Raw genomic sequence first — 21647 nt, forward strand, 5'->3', positions numbered from 1 at the left:
AATCTAATGAAATGTAAATGCTGCTTCTGCCACAGGTTGGATGCATTTTTCAAGCCAGGAGACAACACTTTGATTCATTTCTATAGACACATAATCCATTTTATCACTTTCTCCCACATTCTTCTAAGCAAACATACGAGAGACAGCATTAAGCTGGGTGAAGAGCATTCCATCTGAAATCAGCAGTACCTGGGTTTAATTCCACTTCTGCCACCTAAATACCCGGACAAGTGGCTGCCCTCCCCTAGCCTCGGTTTCCTGCCCTGCGGGGCCATTGGGATGATCTCGCGCACTGATGAGTGTGGAACGCCTGGACCAGGCCGGTACTGGGTGTGTGTCAGTCCCTCCCTTCCGGCCCCAGTACTTACCTCTGCCACAGGAGCAGGAAACAGAGCAGCACAGGGACAAGATACTCTGGAGGAGCTCAGGGCCAAGAGCAAACTGCTGCGGGTCTGGCCCAGAAGGGGTCCACACCATGGAGGGAGACATTGGGAGAGAGCGCTAGAGAAGGTTTCATAGTGGAAGAGAAATGGAAACTGGACTGGAAAGATAAGGAGAATCAAAGGAGGGCATTTGAGACAGAAAGTACACAGCCAAGCTCGCAGGGGACCTCAACTCTTAATAGCCAAGCCAACAAGGGCCTAAGGAGAGCTCTCAACCTTGCATGGGTAGATCCTCCAGCCACAGTGGGGAGGGAAGGCATAGCAGTCAAGGCTAATTTATCTCCCTTCCTGAGTCACCTGGCCACCCCTTGTCCCTCTGGGTCCCCTTTCCCCATCAGGATGCCTCTACAGGACCTAAGCCTAGTGGCGTGTTGATTTATCACAGGCCACACACATCTCGGTGCCCCCATGTGGCACTCAGGGTCCCCTAAGTCAGGAGGGTGCTAGAGAAAGTGGCCTGCCCCTGTCCAAAAAGCTTCCTGCCCCGGCCTGGGCGTGACCCAGGAGAGATTTAGGAAGATCTAGACTGGTCCTTCAGCCCAATTTGAGCACATCCAGGGTCACCCGAGAAATTCCAGCAAAGGGAAAAGAAATCATCTCTTCCCTTCAGAACTGACTTCCCAAACACAGCCCCCTTTGTTATGAGGTGCAGGCAAAATAACCTTGCACTGTGAGTCAGGAGGCTTAGATCATGGGCCAGGACACCTGGATTCCATTCCCAGATCTGCCGCCTATTGGGACTGTAATCTCAGGCCAGTCACTTAACCTCTTGGGAGCTTGTGTTCCCCACCTGCAGGTTGGGGGTGATAAGCCCTGCCCTTTCTGCCTCCTTGTGAAGGAAAGCTAAGTGATACTGTGGTGTGAAAGTGCCTGATAGGCCTCAAGAGTGGAGAGTGGCCGACACGCGTCTCGGATGCTGGTTGCTACTGTCTAATAACCACAACACCACCTCCGAGTGACTCACCTCACCTGTTAGCTCTGTGCACTCCCAAACCAAGGACTAAGAGCTGTGCCTCTCTAAAGGCTCCTTTCTGCCATGATGCCCCAAACTGAGAGCCAAGTGTGAGCTAAGGAACAGTGCTTTTTCTGCTCTACATTGTCAGGGGGTGACTGTCTTGAAGGGGAGGGCATGTGAAAATGGGAAGTTGGTTAGGGGCCCAGGAACCTGCATTCATGGAATCCTCTGCCCTCCACTGACCCCAATTATCTGCAGATGGCCTGGAGGCAGGGCTGGGCCAGAGCCCAGATGGGAACACTGAGGTTGCAGGCTGACTCATTAATGAGTTTCTTGCCACTGGCAGACCCTGTCATGGTGGCCTGTGGCTCCTGTCCAGACTGACCAGAAGACCACAGTTAGGCAGTTCCGGAACTCATGGGAAAGCAATCGGCCTGTCCCTACATACTGGGGGGCATGGGGGCTCTGATTCTGCCTATCCCACCTGTCCCCGATGCTGCCAGCCACCAAGATCCCCTGGCCACCCCCAGGGGCTTGTCCATAGCAAGTGGATTGGATGGTTTGTGTCCACTACCTATTTTATCCCAAGTGATTTCCTGTTCCCCTGACCAACTTCTACAACCAAACGTGGGAGGCAAGGGGGATAGGGCTAGGGGAGGCAGAGGACTCAGAGAACAACCTGAGTATCTCAATGAGCTAATCCTGAGAACACAGGGGCAAGTATCTCTTTAAAAATACTCCCTGCATGGCAGGTCACACTGGCCTGCAGCCACAACACCCAGGGCCGTGATCTCACCAAGCTCCAGGAAGCCAAACAGGGTCAGGCTTGGCTAGTCTCTGAGCGGGAGACCTCCCAAGCAAAACACAGGTGTTGCTGGTGATTCAGCAGGCAAGCCCCTCCCTCCGGGAGTCTAGCTCTTCTCAGGTGAAGGAGTTGACACTGAGACGATTCCCGAGCTCCTGTCAGTACCTAGCAGAGGAAGAGGGCGTGGTGCAGCCAGCGGTGCTCTGTGCTCGGTGCTCTTTCTCGGCAGCCACGTGTTGGTTACAAGTGTTGACACTGTTCTTCAGAATCAGGGTGTAAGCACTTCCTCTCTCCCCATCCCCTACCCACTTCCTAAGGCTGGTCACTGTCAGGCACAAACCAGATAAGGGATGGAGGTGGGAAAAGCAGCCTCTGAGGCGGCTCAGGCTCAGGAACCAATGAGCCCCCATCCCAAACAGCTGGGGTCTATGGCTGCCACCAGGCTCCAAGCCTCAGCCCCCAGGATGGTCCTTTCTCGTTTGGGAACAAGTGAGGATGAAAGGTGTCCATTAAATGAGAGTGATCATTAGTCAGTTTTATGAGCACGTAGATATTAATTACACCCGAACCCTGTCATTAGAGGCTTCAGCAAGAGAGAGCTCGGAGCCTCTTCTTTACTGCTATAGATGCTGAGGGGTTTCTCCCCCAAAGGAAGCACTGCTTCTGCTTCCCAGCAGGAGGGCCCTGCCCAGGATAAGGTCAGTAGCCTCCACTCAAGGCCTGACTTACTCCCTTTCCTGCTCCTTCACCCCCAGTACTCCCTCGCCTAGCTGCCAGGCAGCCCCAGGAGAGGGTCAGGCAGCTCAAGGTAGAGGTGATAAGGACCTGGGGCTTCTTGGGGATGAGGAGGCCCTGGAAGAGCCCTGGCCTGGCAGCTGGAGTCCAGAAACAGGGGCCTCCCCTTCTCCCACCAAGCTCCACTATCAGGTGGCGAGCCTATTCATGCTTCCTCCAGGAAGACTTCCCTGCCTCAGACTAGGCCCTCTGTAAGTCCTCTTTTTAGCACTCATCATGCCTGTAATTACCTCTTTACTCTCACGTCCCTGCCAGACCGTAAGCCACCCTCTCGCTGGCCCAGCACTTGGCTCCCAGCAGGAGCTCCGTGAACGCGGGCTACATTGGCACTAGCCAGGAGCCAGAGCAGGTGAAATGGGGGCTTTCTCCCAGCCCCAGTGCTTCTCTCTGCCTTCTCCCACAGTGTGAATGATCCGATGACCTGATTGCTTTCTTAAGGCCCTCGTCAGCAAGTAACTGGAAAACAAACCATTTGCCATTGTGGAGCCCGTGCCCCCACCTACCTCCTAAATGTAACCCTTTCACACAAACCCTTGAGCAGCTAGCTGGGGTTCTCGTAGCCACCTGCTCCCTTCCCAGAGGGAGTCACCCTGGGACAGCGTCCAGCGGGGCCAAGCCCAGTCCTCCAGGGCCAGCCCCTTACGCAGGACAGGCTTGCTGGCTCGGGGGGCAGAGCAGGGGTGGGGGCTTACCCTCTCACCCATTAGGGCTGGAAGTGCTGGTGGTAATAGGTTGGAGCCCACCCCGCTGGTGCAGGCCATTGAGGCTGAATGGAGCGTGGCCAGACCCCACAGAGAGGAGCAGGACTCCAGAGCTGGCAGATTAATCAGCTGTCGTTTGCTTTCATTAAAGGCCCCTCACTCGCACACCGCAGCCTCAGATGCCAGTGCAATTAGCTGCTCACAGCAGAAGTTCTGGGGAGAAGTTTGTCTCGGCTCCCTGTGGCATAGTCTAGGGATTGGCCTGGCATCCTTGAACCCCAGACTCCCAGGGCAGAAGACCTCTGAGGTCCAGCCACATGGGTGAAGACTGGAAGGAGGCAGGTCGAGCCCCAGATCCAGATGCCTTGGGAGTTCACAGCTGTAGAAGCCCAAGGCTATGGGCCCCTTGACCCCATGTGGGCTGCTTCCCTGCTGTCACCCCGTCCCCTTTCCTCCTATTTCCTCATGGCCCTGGGCACTATCACCTGGAATGGCTGGGTCCTCCTCGAGGTTGTGCAAAGACCCGTTTCAACATACTGTGAGACTGATGATCCTGATCAGGCTAGCAGCCAAGCACCACAGTGGCCCCAAGCCCAGCTCTCCACCTGCCGGGGAGGAGGACGGGCGCCCCCTCCGGAGGCAACCAGGGTTCTTGGCCCACAAACCTCCCCACTGGCCTGCAGGGCTCAGCTGAGCGACCCTTAACAGATGACTCTAACTAAAGGGGCAGCGCAGTGCCCCACGTTCAGCTGGCCTTGTCGGAGAGGGCCGTGGATCTCCCTTCCTCTCCCTGGGGTTAACATCAGTCCCCAAGCATTCCAGAGACACATGAGACCAACTGTGAGATCAGGGTGGAGTTTATTGAGTTCAGTCTCGGTTGTTTTTTTCATTGAAATTGCCAAGCTCCCCAGATCGGCACTTGCCCGCCAGGCACTGTAAAAGGGGACACAGCAGAATAACAGGCCTCGGTCCCAGAGTGGCCCTCGACCCTGCAGACCCCCAGTGAGCCACATTCGCTGTTCCCTTGGCCTTGACACAGGCAGGCAGGGGCATGAAGGCCCACCATACAGGCCCTGGTGTGGCCAAGGAACACGGGAACAGATGGGCAGCTCGTCGGGGATGGCAATATTGCTTCCGCATCTCTTAAGAGAGAAAACTGGGGAAGTCACTTGGCCCCTCCTGCTGGGACCAGGGCCTTAGAGCAGACCCTGAACCGCCACCTAGGCCACCTCACACCCCCTCCTCTGGTCCTCAGGCTGCAAGGACTCAAAGGCTCAGAATAGTGACACCAAGACTCTTTGATCAGGGCCTGCTTTTCATGGCTCCAAGCAGAGGTGCAGGGACAAGGGTGTGCGTGCCAGGCCTCGTGTCTCCCGGGCCTGGACGGACCTTGACCCTTCGAGTCCACCCACCTCCTGTGACCACACAGCTGGGGTCTTCTCGGCACCTAGAGCCAGCCAGGTCCTGTCCTGGGAAGGGGGATCCCATGGGGGCTCCAGAGCCTGGAGCAGACCTGAAAGGGGGCACTGTAAGGAACAAGAGCTCAGGTGGCTCCCACCATGGCTGCCACCACCGTTCAGATAAGGAGTCCCCTGCCCAGTCCAGAGACGCCAGGGCCCTGAGAGCAGGACTCTGGGCCAGTGCTTCTAACACTTGATTGTGCATTTAAATAACCTCAAGTTGTTAAAAGAAAGATTCTGATTCACACCATGTCTGGGGTGGAGCCCGAGATTCTGCATTTCTAACAAGTTTCCACGTGATGCTCCTGCTGCTCCTCTGAGTAGCAGGGGGCTAGGGGACCAGGGCCAAGTTCACTGTCTGTCCCTCTGAAAAGAGCAGGATGTAATTTGAATGAGACTCAGACTATTTCTGCTTATTGTCACACTATCTAAGGAGCGCCAGGGTTTCACGGAGCCTCCAGATCTTGCCAGCATCTTTTCTTGCTCAGAAGTCCTGATCCCTAAGCTTTCTTCCAGGAAGTCCCTCTCTCCTTTCTTCCCTCCCTGCTTCCTTCCTTCTTTCCTCTTCTTCTTCCTTCCTTTTCACAAGGCAGCCCCGTGCCTGGGCCTTTTGGTGGGGAAGGAGAGAGAGGCTCCAAAGTACAGATTATGCTTTCTCTTCCCACTGGAGCCAAGGATGGAGACTGAAATGGGGCAAAGGAGGGAGACAAAGCAGAGAACAGAGCCCAGGAGCCGGGCTGAAAACCTGCCAGCCTCTGGCCTGGGTTCACTAGGACAACCAGCATCTCATAGATAGTACACAGCGAGAACTGATCAGCCCAGAGACGGTTGGCTATTTCCTGATTGGCAGTAGAGAGCAGGATGAGACGAGGTGAGGAGTCTGGGGGCGAAGAAAGGATGAGGAGGGCCAGGACCTGGAAGAGACTGCTGGGCTGTGGGCTCTAAGAAGCCTCCTTGGCTGTCGGTGAAGTTTGTCCCTAATCCATGAATCTAAGGGGGCCCCATGGAGCTCTCACCACCACCCCGGGGAGCATTCCAAACACCAGTGCCCCTGACCACTCCCAAGCCCCGGGGTACTACTCCCCAGGCCATGGGGGTGCTAGGGTCCGCTGGGCCCCTCTGTCCAGCTGGAGTTGGGGAGCAACGGTCTAGGCAGGTCGCCTCCTCCCAGCTTATGGGTCCTCCCCTGTTCCTCCTGGCCTCCTCTCCTGGGGTTGCAGCCACCCAGCCAGAAAGACTGGATGCTGGAGATGAGAGATGCAAGGCGGCGGTAAAGGGCCGACCCGGCCCGTGGAGGTAGCCCTGCAGCTCCTTCCCCTCCAGCTGGGTTGTGGTTTCTCAAGCCCTGTTTGTTGGGGGGATTAACTGCAGTGTTTGCTAACTGTTTGGCTGCTGCACGGAGAGGGGGCAGCCAGCCTGCAGCGCCCACCACAGCAGCAGCAGGAGGGCAGGAAGACACCCACTCCCAGCTGACCATCCCTCCTGCCACAGCTCTCTTTGTTCCTACATCCCCTCCACGTCGGGGCCCGGACTCTGGAGGGTGACAGAGAACAGCTCAGGTCTTACTCACAGACCTCGGTCCTAATCAGTCATCTCTTAGTCCTGGTCTCCTGCCAGGAGCCCAGAGATTCCCACAGCTGCTTCTCCTGATCCTGTGGTCCACGCTGTAGCCTCGCCACTGGCCCCTCACCCAAATGTCCCCTCATCCTGGCGCTCCCTTCACATTCAGCCGCTGACATACCCCAGTGAAGATGGAGTGTGCATGACCATGTGTATGTGAATGGGTGTGTGAGTGCACATGTGTTAGCACGTGTGTCTGTGTATGAGTGCTTTGCAAGTGTGCACATGTGAGTGCATGTGAGTATGTGTATACGTGTGTGAGCGCATATAAGTATGCTGTGTATCTGCGAGTGTGTGAATGAGTGTGCAAGGTGGAGGGCTCTGTGTATCTGACTGTGTATGTGTGGGCGCGTGTGAGTGTTGTGAGCATGTGTGGGCATATGTGCACGTGGGTGTAGATGTATGAGAGTGTGTGCCGAGTAAGCATGTTGTGTGTAGCATGTGTGTAACTGGACGTGTGTATATGTGAGCATGTGAGGGTGTGTGTGACTGTGTATGTGAGGGCGTGTGTGAGCGCGTGTGCACAAGTGTGTGGGGGCTGTATGTGGATGTGAGCGTGTGAGCATAAGTGAGTGTGACTCACCGTTCCCCCTCCTCTGGCCCCCACCCCTGCCCCCTCGGGCCTTCTGAGACCCGCCCTGCCCTCGAATGACCCGCAGACCCATAGTCACCCTCCTTCCTGCTCCCACCGAAGGCCCAGCCCCTCCCCAGCTCCAGCTTCTTTCTGTCTCACCCCCTGCTGCTCCCGATCCTTCCCACCAGTTTTGGAAAAGCCTTGCCAGTGTTTTGCTTCCCTTGCTCCCATCACCAAGCACTTTCAGGCCAAGTTTCCACCTGACTGCAGAGCCAGAAGCACCCTCCTTCCTCCTTCACCCCGGATCCTCTGACCCCTGCTGCTGGGCCCCCACCCCAGCCCCTGCCTCCTGGGACAGCTCTCCTTCCCGTCCCTCCTCTGGGGGAAGTGAGTGGGTATCTCCACAGGATGGGGGAGGAGAGAGGAACGGGAGAAGGAAGGAGGCCGGGCTCAGATGGTGTCATTAGGAGATATTAATGCCCCTCATCAAGGCATATTAATAAACATTATGTGCCCCGCGCTCCGCGCACCCCGGGTGAGTGCAGGCCCAGCAGGACAGGCCCCACATTCACAGCTGAGTAACCTCCGAGCCCACGGCACAGCCATTAGCCTCACGAGGTTGACCCTGCCACGAGGCTTCCTGGGCCTGTCACAGCAAAAGAGAGCTTGCAGGATGGGTTCTGAGGGTGGGCAGATGGAGGCCAGAGGCAGTGTCCCCAGCTCCACTGCTCGCTGTCCCCTCCACCCCGGGCAGCAGCGGCCTCGCCCCTCTCCTTCCACGCTGAGCTGGGGAAGGAAACCATCATGACCCTTACAGTGGGATGGTACCGCAGGACTTCAGAATATCCCATTTCCTAATATCGTCTTCACAAGTCTGTGAGGAAACCAGGGCAGGTATCATTACATCGCCGTTTTACAGGTACGGAAACAGACGCTGAAAAATTAAGTGGCTTACTCAAAGTCATGCAGCTAATTGGTAATGACCTTGGACTGAAGCCCAGGTTGCCCTTTGGAACAGCTAACAGCTCAGTCACCGATCCAGTGGGGCTGCTTTTAGCCAGATGGCACCATTTCCCTGGTCCTTGTGGTGCCAGAAACCAGACCACGAGGCACAGCTCCCTCAGCAAGGCTGCGGGTCTCTATCCTGTCAGTGGGGGCGGCAGGGTGGGGGGGGTTTCCCGAGGGTCCTGAGGGTCCCTGCACCGTAGCAGGAAATGGGCTGGAAGGCAGGGACCCAAGTGAGCTAACTTGAGTAAAGATGCTGGCAGGTTGCCCGCCACATCGTAGGCGCCCCACAAGAGGTGGTTCCCCTTTCTTTATGTATTGACCATGACGTAAATATTAAATTTTTGGACCCTGAGGAGGTTTGAGCAGGCGGAAGGCTGAATGGACTGTTCTTTGCACTTGCTTCTCAGCATTGCAGTCATGCGCTTGCTTCTCAGCATTGCAGTCATGCGCTGTAGCAGGGTGCAAAATTGGTCATTCGCTGTGGCAACCACAACGTTGTTTAAAATTACATAAGGTAGTCTCTGTGTGTGTGTTTTAAGAAGACAAGAACTAGTGTTTTAATAAGATCGCTATCCCAAAGAGTTAAGATGAAAGGAGTTGGGGAGCTGAAAATACAATTCAAGGGATCAGGGAAGTGTTCTTGTGAAGAATACCCAATTCCCAACGTGATTCCACATAAATGAGGCTTTCCAGCAACCTGTTGTTGATCCCAAAAGCTTCAGCGTTTGTTCCGTGTACCTAGAAGTAAACCTAAGCTGACGTTGATACATGATAATTATATTTGGCTATCAATTCATAATATTTGCTCTCTATCTTAATATTTCTTGACTATTTCTAACTGGAACAGGTTTAGTAAGACCATACATTGTATTCTCTATTCCTTTTTCCCTTCCCACCCGTCCTAAGCCTACCTTGATGCTACATCCAGAGAATGGGTGACCCATAACAGGCAAGTGTCAAAGAGGGGACCTTCCCTGAGGTCCAAACCAGTCTGAGCTTCGAGACTGAAGCAACTGGGTCAGATTTCCCCAGGCAGGAGGTCAGATGGGAGTCTAGCCAGCGCAGACCCCAGAAGGGACCAGGGGCTCGAAGCTGGCACTCCTGTGAAAAGAAGCTATGGGACTCAAATGCTAAGAAGGGGGCTGTGGTGATCTCAGGACAGGTATTTCTGTGCAGAATGACCCAGGGGAGTCTTCTTTCCAGTTTTGTTTTTTTTTTCCAGGGTTTTAAATTTTTTTCTACAATGAATATATTGTACCTTAATGACCTGAAACAAAAAGTTACAGTTTGTAAAAGAGAGGTATTGGGGGTCCCAGACTCCCCTGCTCTGAGTGAGGCCACAGTCATGGGGTTCTACTTCATCTAGCTCAGACCTGCCACATGGGCAGTGTCCCAAAGCCTGGCCCCACCCAGATTCTTTCTTGACCAGAGAGGCAGCTGGTCAGTTCCCTCTGATGACACTCTTGGGACACAGTTGTCAAGTGTTTGGAAAATAGAAAAAGTCTTGCCTAGGGTCTGTGGTGGACCCAGCGTTCGGGTTGCTGATGGCTTTGGTTCTCAGAAATCAGCAGCGCTGCCTGCCATTCAACCCTGACCCCAGCCTCAACTTGAGCTTCTTCCAGACCCACCTGGTCCTTTCATACCTCATTTACATATTTCTACATTGCTTAAACTTAAACTGCCTCTCCCCTCCCCTATCCTGTCCACTGGAAAACTGGAAAACTCCTACACACCCTTCAGAGCCCAGAACAAGTACAGCCTCCTTTCAATAGCTTTCCCTGATGACTCCCTCCAAGCAGTTACGACTTCCTTCCTCTGTGCTCCTCCAGCGCTTCCTATAGACCTCAGTTTTTTAGGCCTATAACAGTTATTCCTCCGTCAATGTCTCTGCCCCACTAGACCATGAGTTCCTCAATACCATAAATGGGTCTTAATTCATATCATTAAATTCCTATTTCACAAGGCTTCTCATTCATTGGTTCATTTATCTACCCATCTCACCAGCTGTCATCCCTCAGGGCCAACAATATGCTAGATACTGACACACACACACACACACATAGGTGGCAGACAGCGTGGCCTATTTGGGAACCAGACACATCCACGTGGCCTGGAACAAAGGGCTTGGACAGCCTGTACTTTTTAGGCCACAAGCAACCATGACCCTGGCCTTGGGAAATCTTGCCTATTAACCCAGTGTCGTGGAAAGTGGTGAAGCCCCTCGCATCTGGGTCACTACTCACTCCAAGAAGCAGATCAGCCACACCGAACCACAACCCATTTGGCATCTGGAGACCCAGGGAAGTAACTGACTCCAGATCTGAAGCCAAACCCAAGAGTCCTGTTGCCAACTGGTGCCCAATACCAGAATCTGCTGGCCATCCATGGGCGTTTTCTAAAGACGGTATTCCCCATGCAGCCCCGCTGCCCATGAAGGTGTCAGGAAGAGGCTACCAGGTGTTGGATGTTGATACTTCTTGAGGGAAACTGGTGCGCAGAATAACTGGCCATCCTACACCCTGGAGCCTGGAAGCACTCAGCTCCCAGGAGGGTTCAGGTCTGTGCCTCCTCACCGCTTCCCACAGACTCCACTCCACCCACCTCAGTGGCCCGGCCCTCCTTTTCCCAGCCCCGGGGCAAAAAAGCAGGCCACAGGATGAATGATAGCAGCCCTTCCCTCAGAACAGGCACAGCCTCCAGGGCTGGGTCCTCTCCAGGCCGGTGTTAGGTGGCCAGGCAGCCACAGCCCCTGGGGGTCTCCGAGCCCAGGAGCTGTCAGTGCCTTCCACTTACTTACCCCTTGTGAATTGCAGAATCCACAGATTGCCGGGTAGCACTTTCCAATCTTGTGCCTTTTCCTAGATCCTTTGCCACTTGGCAGCTTGCAAGCAGCTGTGCAAAACAGCAAGGAGCTTTCTCGTTTGGTGCCAGTGTCAGAGAGCCGGGAACTCTGTCCTATTTTCCCTTTTCTCTGCATTTTCCCCCCAAGTGCTCTGTTTTGCTCATTTCTCCCTCCACTCTCCCTTATCTCCACGACATCTTTCTGCACCTCAACTTTCAAGTTCAGGACTCTCACTCCCGATGCCCCCCACCCACCCAGAGATCAAAAACTGAAACTTCCCACTCTGACTGAGGTTTGAGCCAGGCAGGAGAAGTGATTGAATCCTCCTGTCCAGATGGGAAGAGGTGGGTGAAGAGATTAAATCATCTCCCGTGCACTTGAGGAAACATGCTGCTGACCCTCTGCTCGGGGGGTCAGCAAGTCTGAGTACCTGGGCCTTCACAAATGCCCAGGTGGGCGGGCAGGTGCCTGTAGGTAATTGAAGGAGAATGAGGAAACTGGATCAGCCTCCCTGCTGAGATGAGCGCTGAGCTGGGCCCCTTCCCCACCCTCCAGACCTCACAACCTAACTCTGGACACCATGTCTCAAAAAGCCCTTATCTAAAGGGTTCCCCAGGCTGAGGGAGGGTCATCCCTGGATCCTCAATTCTCAGGGAATGTAGCTCTCTGGCTGTCCCCAAGGGGACAAGAAACAAAGGATAGAGGTGACTTTCATCTAGTTGGCTCTTCTGTTTGTGGTTCTTCAAGGGCTCAATGTACCAGGGACCAATTCTGCCAGGGAACTCTGGGGCCTGGTCCAGGAGGCCAGAAGGATCCAGGTCCAGACTGCAGCAGTGTGGTCTCATCAGAAGAGGCCAGGACCGAGAGTCAGGAGAACAGACTAGACCAGACTAGACCAGCTACCTCTGACACCTTGGACAAAGCCTTCAGTCATCACGTCCTTCATCCCACAAATGTCTGTTGGACCCTTACTGTCTTTAGCTTGGGGTCCCAGAAGCAGAGTCTGAGACGAGGATTCCAGTGCAAGTAGTTTATTTTCAAGAGGGCACAAGGGAACACCAGTTAGGGAGTGGGTAAGGCAGGAAAACTGACACTCCATGCGCTCCTCTCTGGGTATCATGAAAAACCCACCCTGCGCTTCTAAGTGTTCTTGAGGATTAGAAACCCAACTGTTTTCACACTGTTTGTAATTTCTGTCATTCTTTCCTTTTTCAAATCAGTATTTAGACAGGTTCCTTCTGAAAATGTCCACCTCTCTTACCTATAATAAGGGGAAGGGAGTTTATCTGTGCCGGGGGCCCATCTTAAAGAGCAGCAGCATACCTGGGTGCTGGGGCTGGGGGTGGAGGTGGTGGCAGTTCCCAGCAGCCCTCCCCTCCAGCAGGCTCTCCCTTCCAAATCTCTTCTCTGCTCACACGTGACAGGTATGGGGCCTGGTCCTCAAATGCAGGCTCTTTGCCAACCCTCAGGGCCCTTCCCTCAGTCCACACTCCCTGGAAAGTGCTCTGAACAATAGATCCCCCCTCTCCCCTTCAAAATGTCCCCAAATCTCATCCATCCCTGGAGCTTTCCAGCCTTCTAAGTGATCTCAGGCTACCTGTGATACTCCAGCCCATGAAGCTGTCTTAGGCGAGCTTGAGTTTTCACATGGGGCTGGGGGTAACCGTTTCCACAGCAGCCCCAGCCCTCCAGGTAATATCTGTGCATGGTCTTCCCAAGAAACACCCCCTAGAGGAGGGGTGGGATTGTCATGAAGTCATAGAAGCAGCACACTGGTCAGCACTGTGGGTCAAAGTTCGAATGGTCGGAGGCCTCCTCCTCCTGGAACATTCTGGGATCCTCCCACTCACTGCTCGTGTGGCTCTGGACAAGCAGGCTGACCTCTCTGGGGACTCAACTTTCTCCCCCTTGGATGTGGTTTCTAAGGCCCCCATCAGGTGTTGATTCTATGGGAGAAATTTTAGGCTCCCCAGGACAGACCGGGGAGGGAAGTTTTATGGCCAGAGGGAACTTAGCCAATCCTCAACCCAATGCAGATAAACACCAGCCATGCCGACCTCACTCAGGGAGCCCGTCTACAGCCCAGTCCTTCCTCAGAGCCTCCCCTCCCTGCTCCTCTTTCCAGCCAGGATCAGCCCCTGTCCATGGGACAAGCTCCAGAGAGACTCTAAAGGCTCTCAAGGCCATCAGTGCCCTCTGCTCAGGGCTCCCTGGCAGCTGAGCTCAGGAGAATCCAGCAGGAAAAGGCGGGCAGGCAGGGCTGCCAGCTTTACAATGATTCCAAGGGTTCGCATGTGTCTCTGCCAAGCTGGCCCCAGTCGATGAGAAAAGACTCCCCAGAGTGAAAGGGAGGGGACCGAGAGCCTTCCCACCCTGATCAAGGCTCCAATCAGACTTTCCACACTGTCCTGACCTTACGGGCCCAGGGCCCATCCGCACCCTCGCCCCCTCCCTGCACTCACACCAGGAGAGAGGCCTGTTTATCACTCTGGGTGGGACCCAAGCCTGTGGGGAATTGAAAAGAAACAGCCAGCTTAGGTTGCTATTGTTTTGTTTAAACAAACCACTGGCTGGGCTGACTTGGAAAGGAATGAGGGGGAGGCTGGGAGCACAGAGGAGGCTGGTCTGGGCTGGGCTTCCCTGGCCTCAGCCCCCATCTCCCAATCTTTAGGGTGCCCGGAGAGCTATTTGGGGAGAGTGGCTGTGAGGCCTCGGGCCCTCCCTGCCTCTCCTGGGAGAGAAGGGTATTGAGGAGAGGGGCCTCCATGCCCCTCATCCTGGTGCCCCAACACCTCAGCCTCTGGCCACTACTGGGCCTCACGCCAGCCCTGGATAAGGCCAGGCCTAACAGTGGGAGAGAGGGGGCCTGTGCTGAGAGGGCCAAGGCAGAGCCCGAGTGTGCTCTGCAGCTTCCGCTCCTGAGCAGACAAAATGGATTGAGGGAGGGGGTGAGGATGTCAAAGAATGTGAAGGAAATAAGGTGGGAGGGGGGCTTAAAGTAGGCTTAAATCCACCCTTCTGCAGTCTCCTGCTCCTCCTACCAACCAGAGGTAACCTAGATGGACATGGAGGAGCCTAGGGGAGAGGGACGTTCTGGCAAAAAGAGGCCCAAAGCCAGAAGAGTCAGTGGGCAAGCTACAGCCCTTAGGGAGGGAGAATGGGCGTGCGGGGGGAGGGACAGGGAAGGGGGAGGTTCTAGAATGGGGGAAGGGCTTGAGTTTTGTAAAAAGTAAACCACACTAGGGTTTGGGTCACCCAGCTGACTCTGAGGATCTCTGCAGAGAACTGAGAAGGAATCTCATGCTCCCCACCCCCATCCCCCACCTCCAATATCCCCTGTCCCCCCAACTTCTACCCTGAGCACCTCTCAAGGGGAAGGAGTAGGGTCTGCACCAGAAGGGTTTGGTGGAAAGGTGGCCAGGGCACAGTTAGGTGCTGGCAGAGTCAGTGAAGAGCCAGGCTAATCACCATCATTAAGGCTATAAAACCCCACACCTAGGGGCTGCTGGACTCCCTGGCATGGCCCGGGGCCCTGAGCTGTGGCACGGACCCAGGGGCCCGGCTCCAGTGCCTTTCATCTGAGCATCTCCCGGTCCTGCACAAACAATAATTAGCACCCGCCCCCGGGATCACCTCATTATCCCACAGACTCTAACCAAAGGGGAGAAGGGAGGGGAAGAGGAGGAAGAGAAGGAGGGAAACGGAGGCTAGTCCAGGGGCCCGAGAATCTACCCCCGGGCTTGTGGGCTGAGTCCAGTGGAGGCTGGGGAAGTAGCTGCCTCAGAATCAGGCAGTCAGGCCTCCTCTGGCCCTTCCTTGTCCTTCTGGTCACTCAGGCAGCCATTCTGAAGGCCCCAAAGAGAGCCTGTGAGGATGGTCAGCCCCCGCCCCAGATCTGACCAGACCCCACAGGATGAGAGTTGCATCCTGGGCCCAGCCCGGTGACATGGATGGTAAGAGTGGGGCAGCCCTTCCGGAAGTGTCCTCTCAGTGTCCTCCGGCTCCCCAGAGCCACCCTCAGCCACTTCTGTGTGTGTGTGTCCTCTCTCCCCAGAGTCCCTGAGGCACCATTCCAAACCCCACCTCCTGCTCTGGCAGCATCCCCGGGGCAGCCATGTACCTTCCTCCTCTTCTGTCCTACTCCTTCCGAGGAAGACCTCAGTAGAACCCAGCTGGACTAAGTGTGATGATGGTGTGGCCTTCTGCTGCCCCTGGAGTAAACCTCACCCATTCTTGTCTCTTATTTTCAGGGCTCTGACATAAGGAAAGGGAAGATTCAAGGCCAGGAGTTATCGCGTAAGACCCTCCAGCGCCCCTTTCCCCAGCCAGGGCAACGATTGAGGGTGATCACAAGAATTAACTTAATGTGGACACTTCCCCGTGTGCAAAGCACTCCTCCAGGAGTTTACTTGCCATAATAACTCCATTTTAAAGAGAACCAAACAGAGGCACAGATCCACCTGCCCCATGTCACACAACCAGTAAGGGATGGAGCCAGCATTAACGTGTAGGGCTGTGCTGGGAGAGAACCTGGAACCAGAACCTCCCCCCACCCCCCTGCCCAGCAGGGATGGGCTGGTTGCTCCCTTCATTCCGCCCCCCTCTAGCTCCCCTGCCCCCAGTTCCACCAAGTGGTTGTGCATTGCTTCATGGACCTCCCTTTTCTCTGATGCCCTCCTCTTCCCACCCCTCTCCTCACCACAAGCTCCCTGCCTCCCCTCCCTATGGGATCCCGCCAGCAAGGGCATGCCCTCCATTCAACTTAAAGGGAATGCTCAGGTGGTGAGCTGGCCTCTGGCAAAGGGCTGAGCAAGAAAAACCAACCAAGCATCACGGTTCCGTGAAGCAACTCAAACTGGGGCACCAGATAGGCCTGGATCCAAAGCCCAGCTCCACCACTTCTGTCAGCCTTACTTAGCCTCTCAGAGCCTCAGTGTCCTCATCCAGAAAATGGCAAGAACACCCCCCCTTATCGAGCTGTACTGAGGATCAGGGAGATGTCACGAGGGAAAGCACTTAGCCAGGGCCTGGCCCTGAGAAACAGCTCAACGTCTGGGTACCCATGCCCTTCCTCCTCCTGCCTCTCATCTCTACTTTGAGAGGGGGAGCCTTGTCAGGAAAACCCTAGTGAGAAGGGGTTCCATCTCCATCTCCCCTGAGGATAAATTCCCGGGTGCACAGAACCAGTGAATTCCGTTACTGGTTGGCAGTGTTTGTGAAAAAGCATCAATTACCCACAATGACACACACACTGACAGAGACCCTCCAAAACGGCCTTGGCTCAACGTCTGCATCACCCCAGCATAGACCCCAACTCACAAGGTTCTGGCACACCCTGTGCTGTTCTCACTCTGCACTCGCGTGCGCACGCGCACACACACACACACACACACACACACACGCACACATCTGATCTACAATCCAGAAACCCAGGGAGAGATGAATAGTCAGGAATTCCCCTGGCTGTGGGTACGCCGGAGGCCCCAGCGGCCGGAAGTGCACAACAGGGAGCACTTCCTCAGCTCCAAGCAGCTGGTGGCTCTTTGTCTAATGATCAGAAGAGGGCGGTGGCCACAATGTACCGATACTCCCTCCCACCAGCATCCTCCTTGCAAACACTCCATCCCACCCCCAGGAAGATGTTTGGCTCCTTGGAAAGGGAGATGAAGCGAGCCAAGGCGAGGGGAAGAGGCACCACACTCTTGGAAGGAGACCCAGCTGGAACAGCCCACAAAAGTCCGGCCTGCAAAACCCCAGGGCCCTGCAAAGACTTGGGGGGAGGATGAGAGTTGTCCCCACCCCACTTTTCCTCCAGAAAAGAGTGCCTCCTGCACGGAGAGCAAAGGGAAGGGAGATGGGCCGTCTCCTCCGGAAGGACTCTGGTGCCCCGAGCACCCAGATCCTACAACTTCTATGATCAAACCTTTGAACTGAGTCCCACCCACCCCCGTAACCACTTCCAGATCCTCCGGATCCAGCCAAGAAATTGGCTTCTTTGGGGATTGAGTTCATAAGGAAATGCTGAAAAAATAAATAAAAATCTGCTGCCAAACACACTCGCAGAGGAAGATGGCTTTCTGTTGAGGCAGGAACTCCATCAGGATAGACTAAAGCGAAAAGAGGACAATACCAAGACCCACTGGCCCAGAAAGGGCCTGGGCCCCTCCAGCCCAAGACCGTCAACCAGCCCACACCTCCTCCTCCCCCCAGCCCCGCCGCCCTAAATAACCTGCTTCTTAAACGAAGCTACTGAAGGTGAGATCCTGCCCAAGATAAATCCTAATGGTTTGCAGTAGGTGGGCCCCCAGCTGGGACCCCAGGAGGGTCAGCAGGGTCTATGAAAAGGGCCCAGAATGATTCTCTTTCCCTCCTGCCCAGAGTGGCCAGGAGCAGCCAGGTACCGCGGGCTGTGGAGCCCAGCCTGTCTCCTTTTTCTCCCCATAGCCTACGAGCCTCCCTCCCCACCAGCACAAAGTGGCTTCCATCGTTACCAGTTCTTTGTCTACCTTCAGGAAGGAAAGACCATCTCTCTCCTTCCCAAAGAAAACAAAACTCGAGGTAAGGCCTTCCCAGCCTTCAAAGATAGGGTGAATTCTGGGGTGGAAGTGGATGCTTCGTGAATTCATGGGGAAGGCAGGACCTTGGCCCTACCCATGAGCCTTGGAGGCCAAAGTCAGAGGGCGGTGTTTCTTGAGGATAAACCAGAATGACTGTCCTAAAAGAGATGTTGACATTAGACATGGTCTCCCCCTAGAAGCAAGTTCCATTGACCAAGATGGTGGCTTTAACCAGGTTGGTGGATCTAGAAGGCAGGGTCCCAAAGGGCATAACTGGAGCCAGACAGAGACGCATCTCCCCCAGTAGCTTCAAATGGCATGTGCAGGCAGCTACCCCACAGCACTTCTGCAGGTAATTGTACCCTGTAATTGAGTCTGATCTGGGCAAGAGGGCCTGGAATGCCACCCTGCCGGTCTATCTTCATTGGCTGTTAATTGTGCCATCTCGGTGGTAGGGCAAAGACTTCCCTGGCCATGCCCCCTCCACTGAAGGGGCACTCCCCCTCAGCACTCTACAGAGGGCCTGCTCCCAGGAGCTTCCTAATGGTCAACTCAGCCTGCTTGGCCTTGGTCCTCCAACCACCAGAGCCAGGAACCTGGAAGAACCACGGCCATCTGGCTACTGCAATGCCACGTGTGACTCACCTGACCCTGTGTGGGCCACGCCCCCCACTGAGCCTTAGACTTCTCTTCAGAAAAATGAGAAATAGAGTAATCCTTGTGCACTCAATGACGCCCCCACCCCCCACTTTAGGGAAGGGAAGATAATGCACAAAACCAACTCGGCAACACAGAGAGCACATCCCCCAGGCTGGCAGGAGGATGAGTAGGTAGGTGGGTGTCATCAGCCATTTCTTTTCACCCAGTGACCCTAACCAACCTCCACCCACTGGGAAGCCAGAGAAGGTATTGTTACAAGCCTACTGCCCCAGGCCCCAAAGGAGAGGAGGAGAACATAGAGGCCTTCAGATGTGCTGAGCAGGAGCCGCCAATCACGGAAGGCTCCCAGATGCCCTGGAAGTGTGGTTGGGCCAACCTTTCCACTGGTGAACCTTTCCCAGGTGCCCGCAGCACCCTGCCAATCTGTAAATCCATTTCAACAGCTTTGCCAAAGACATGTTTTCAACTTTGGATACCAAGACAGAAGGGAAAGAAAAATGTATCTTGCCCAGGCCTGGATCAATTTCTCCAGTTCCCTGGGTCTCATGAAGCCCCTTCCACCATGATTCCTGGGGGCTGGAAACTAGCACCTCAGCCTACCGTGTTCCTTCAACACATAAAATGGGAGCCACATAAAATAAGGCAGGACCTCCGAATCCCATGTTAAACATCAGGGTCACAATGCCAGTGCCCTGGGCCTGGTGATGCTCAGATGGTGCCCCCGGAGGAACCTCCCACAGGTCAGGTGCTCCCGGAGGGTGGGATGGAGGGAGAAGGAGCATTAGGCAATGCCAGGTGGAGCAGTGAAGGGGGCAAAGGAGGGAGAGAGGCGTGTGCCCTGAAGGTGCTTTCCACCCCTGCCACGGCTCATCCCCCAGGAAACACATTGGCCTGGGTGCCTTTCCTATGATGTTGGCAGCAGGCAAAGAATCTGGACACCTATGGGACCTGAAACCCATGGACAGTCCTGCTAGATCTTTGCCCAGATCACAATTTGCTGTGTACCCCCACCCCCAGCCCCCTCCATCTACATGAAAACTTAGGAACTGGACTTGCCCCTAAGCAAAGTCCCTTTGGCTTCCACGCGGTCTTGTTTGCTGCCAGAAATGGAAACAGTAAAATTATTCTCCCACATGAAAGCTCCGGCCAGGTACTAGTCCCACCATGTGACGCCTTCCATGTTGCCTGCCCTGTGCTAAGGGCTTTGGAGAAGACACAGCCCAGGGCACGGGGAATGTTCCCTGCCCTTGAGGGGCTTCTAATCTACTTTGGAAACACTTAAATAGTGATGCAGAGCAACTTATAATTAAGCACTTAACTGTGTGTTTCTGGTTGTAAGGACAACTGGAGATCATGTGGACTTAGGGATAGTCCTGTCTCTTCCCAGGATCCCCTTCCCTCCAGGATGGCACACCCTCTTCAGCCAGGAAGAGTGAAAGGTATTTTACTGCAGGGTGAGGAAATGTTGATTTCCAGTCTCTCACTAGTGATTGGACTTTGGGGGAAGTCAGCTAACCTCTCTGGACCTCCGTTTCCTCACCTAGATAATGAGGGGTTGGGTCTAGGTGATCTACAAATCCATATGGCCCTGAGGCTGCTTGGAGAAGGCCAGGCTTGGGCCAGGCCCTGGAGAAGAAAGAGATTTGAATCCTCAAGTGAAGGAAGAAGGGAGCTCTGGGCTGGGGAACCCGTAGATACAGATTTTTTTTTTTTTAAGAAAGTGAGAAGAAGGCCCCCGGATATGGGGATGAAAGCAGAAAGTGGAGGAAGGTTATGACAGTCTCCAAAGCCCAGCAGAGGCGTGACTTTGATGGGTGCCTTGGAGAGCTGGTAGATGGGCCCAGGGCAGAAGTAACATGCAAAAGCCACTCTTTAGAGACGACTGCACTGGAGTGGTGGGCAGGACAGACCAGAACGAGAGGACAGGAGGCCTCCGGAGGCATGAGATGTGTGGCGTGGATGAACCCCGGGGTGACCATAAAAGCATAAGCAGCTTGTGAGTAATACCTGAATTCCAAATGCCTGGTGGTCTCTGAAGCACCTGCACAGTGCTGGGGGGATGCAGGGCGCCCCAGGTGGGACCAGCCCTTGGGAGGCCAGGAGAAGGAGCCCTGCCAACGAACACAGGCCCCGGGGCTTACTCTGAACTAGTTTTCCTTCCGTGGAGTGGGGCGGGGAGTCCTAGGGGGGGTGTGACATAGCCCGCCCTGGTTCTAGGTCCCCTGGATGAACAGGCAGGGACAGCGACCAGAGGTTGGAGGGGAAAGGTCAGTGCGCAGGAGCCCAGGTAGAAGGGCATCCATGGAGGGTAGTTAACTTGACCCAGTCCTGTGGGGTTGCTTCTCTCTCTGGGACTGAATCGTGAATGACAAGCTGAAGATGATAAGGGAGCATGAGATTATTCTTGTTGAACTTGGATGACTATGTTGGGGGTTGGGGTTGGAGGGAGGTGGCACTGCTCAGGTAGAGCCTGAACTGGTGCCCTCTGACAAGGGCTGGCCCAGGCTCACTGACATTTGTCCCAAAGGCCATCCCAGATTTAGAGCGGACATTATCTTGGGCCTGTCATACACTGGACTTGCACCCTCTGCCTCCAAGTTAACTCCTCTCCCCCAGCTCTGACCCCTATCTGCCCACTGTCCTTATCCAAGGCCCAGAATCTGGCCTCTGAGCTCTTCTGTGTTTCACGATGATTTCTGTACACAGTTTCCTCACAGGAGCCTTGGATGTGGCATCTAGACTTCCAGGTTCTAGGGGAACCAACTGAACGCACTGAGGGGCCAGGTCTGAAGAGGACCCACGCTCACTGAGTTAGTTCACACCTCACACCGAGCATCCTTCTGTACCACCCGCTGCCAGAACGCCCTAAACTCCTGCTTCATTCGCACCAACCTGCCCACCACTCTCACCCAACAACTGGCCTGCCTCTGGCTGCCCATCTCAACAGACCCCTTCTCCCCTTCCCCCAACCGGGACCGCCTTCCCACCTTCAGGGCCAGTCCAAGGCGCTTCTCAAAATGACCCCACAGGGCAGTCTTCTCTCAGTCAGCCGACCCTGCCCTCTCCTGCTCCTCTCACTCCCCCAGCCACCTGCTTTTATCTCTTCTGTGTTTCTCAGTCATTTTCCACTCTCCTGGGTCCTCCTTCCACCAAGAGACTAGAGGTTCCTTGAGGGAAGCGCTCACCTCTGTCTTATGTTCCCTTTTTACCACCTGTCCTGGCCTCAG

At 54.9% G+C, this 21647-nt stretch overlaps 1 protein-coding gene across 6 annotated transcripts in view; it reads left to right on the top strand.

Annotated features, from left to right (window-relative positions):
• Positions 1–21647, top strand: part of PEBP4 (phosphatidylethanolamine binding protein 4) — a 228130-nt gene that overhangs the window by 199988 nt on the left and 6495 nt on the right. For 5 of the 6 annotated variants that reach the window (XM_045516659.2, XM_010954976.3, XM_074355637.1 and 2 more), the window contains 2 exons: positions 15454–15499; positions 17648–17761. In XM_045516659.2, the coding sequence (XP_045372615.1) occupies positions 15454–15499; positions 17648–17761 (160 nt within the window). The remainder of the gene's footprint in view (positions 1–15453; positions 15500–17647; positions 17762–21647) is intronic. The other variant, XM_074355638.1, reaches the window with a different exon arrangement.

Source organism: Camelus bactrianus, chromosome 31, assembly GCF_048773025.1.
Source record: "Camelus bactrianus isolate YW-2024 breed Bactrian camel chromosome 31, ASM4877302v1, whole genome shotgun sequence".
Lineage (NCBI taxonomy): Eukaryota > Metazoa > Chordata > Mammalia > Artiodactyla > Camelidae > Camelus > Camelus bactrianus.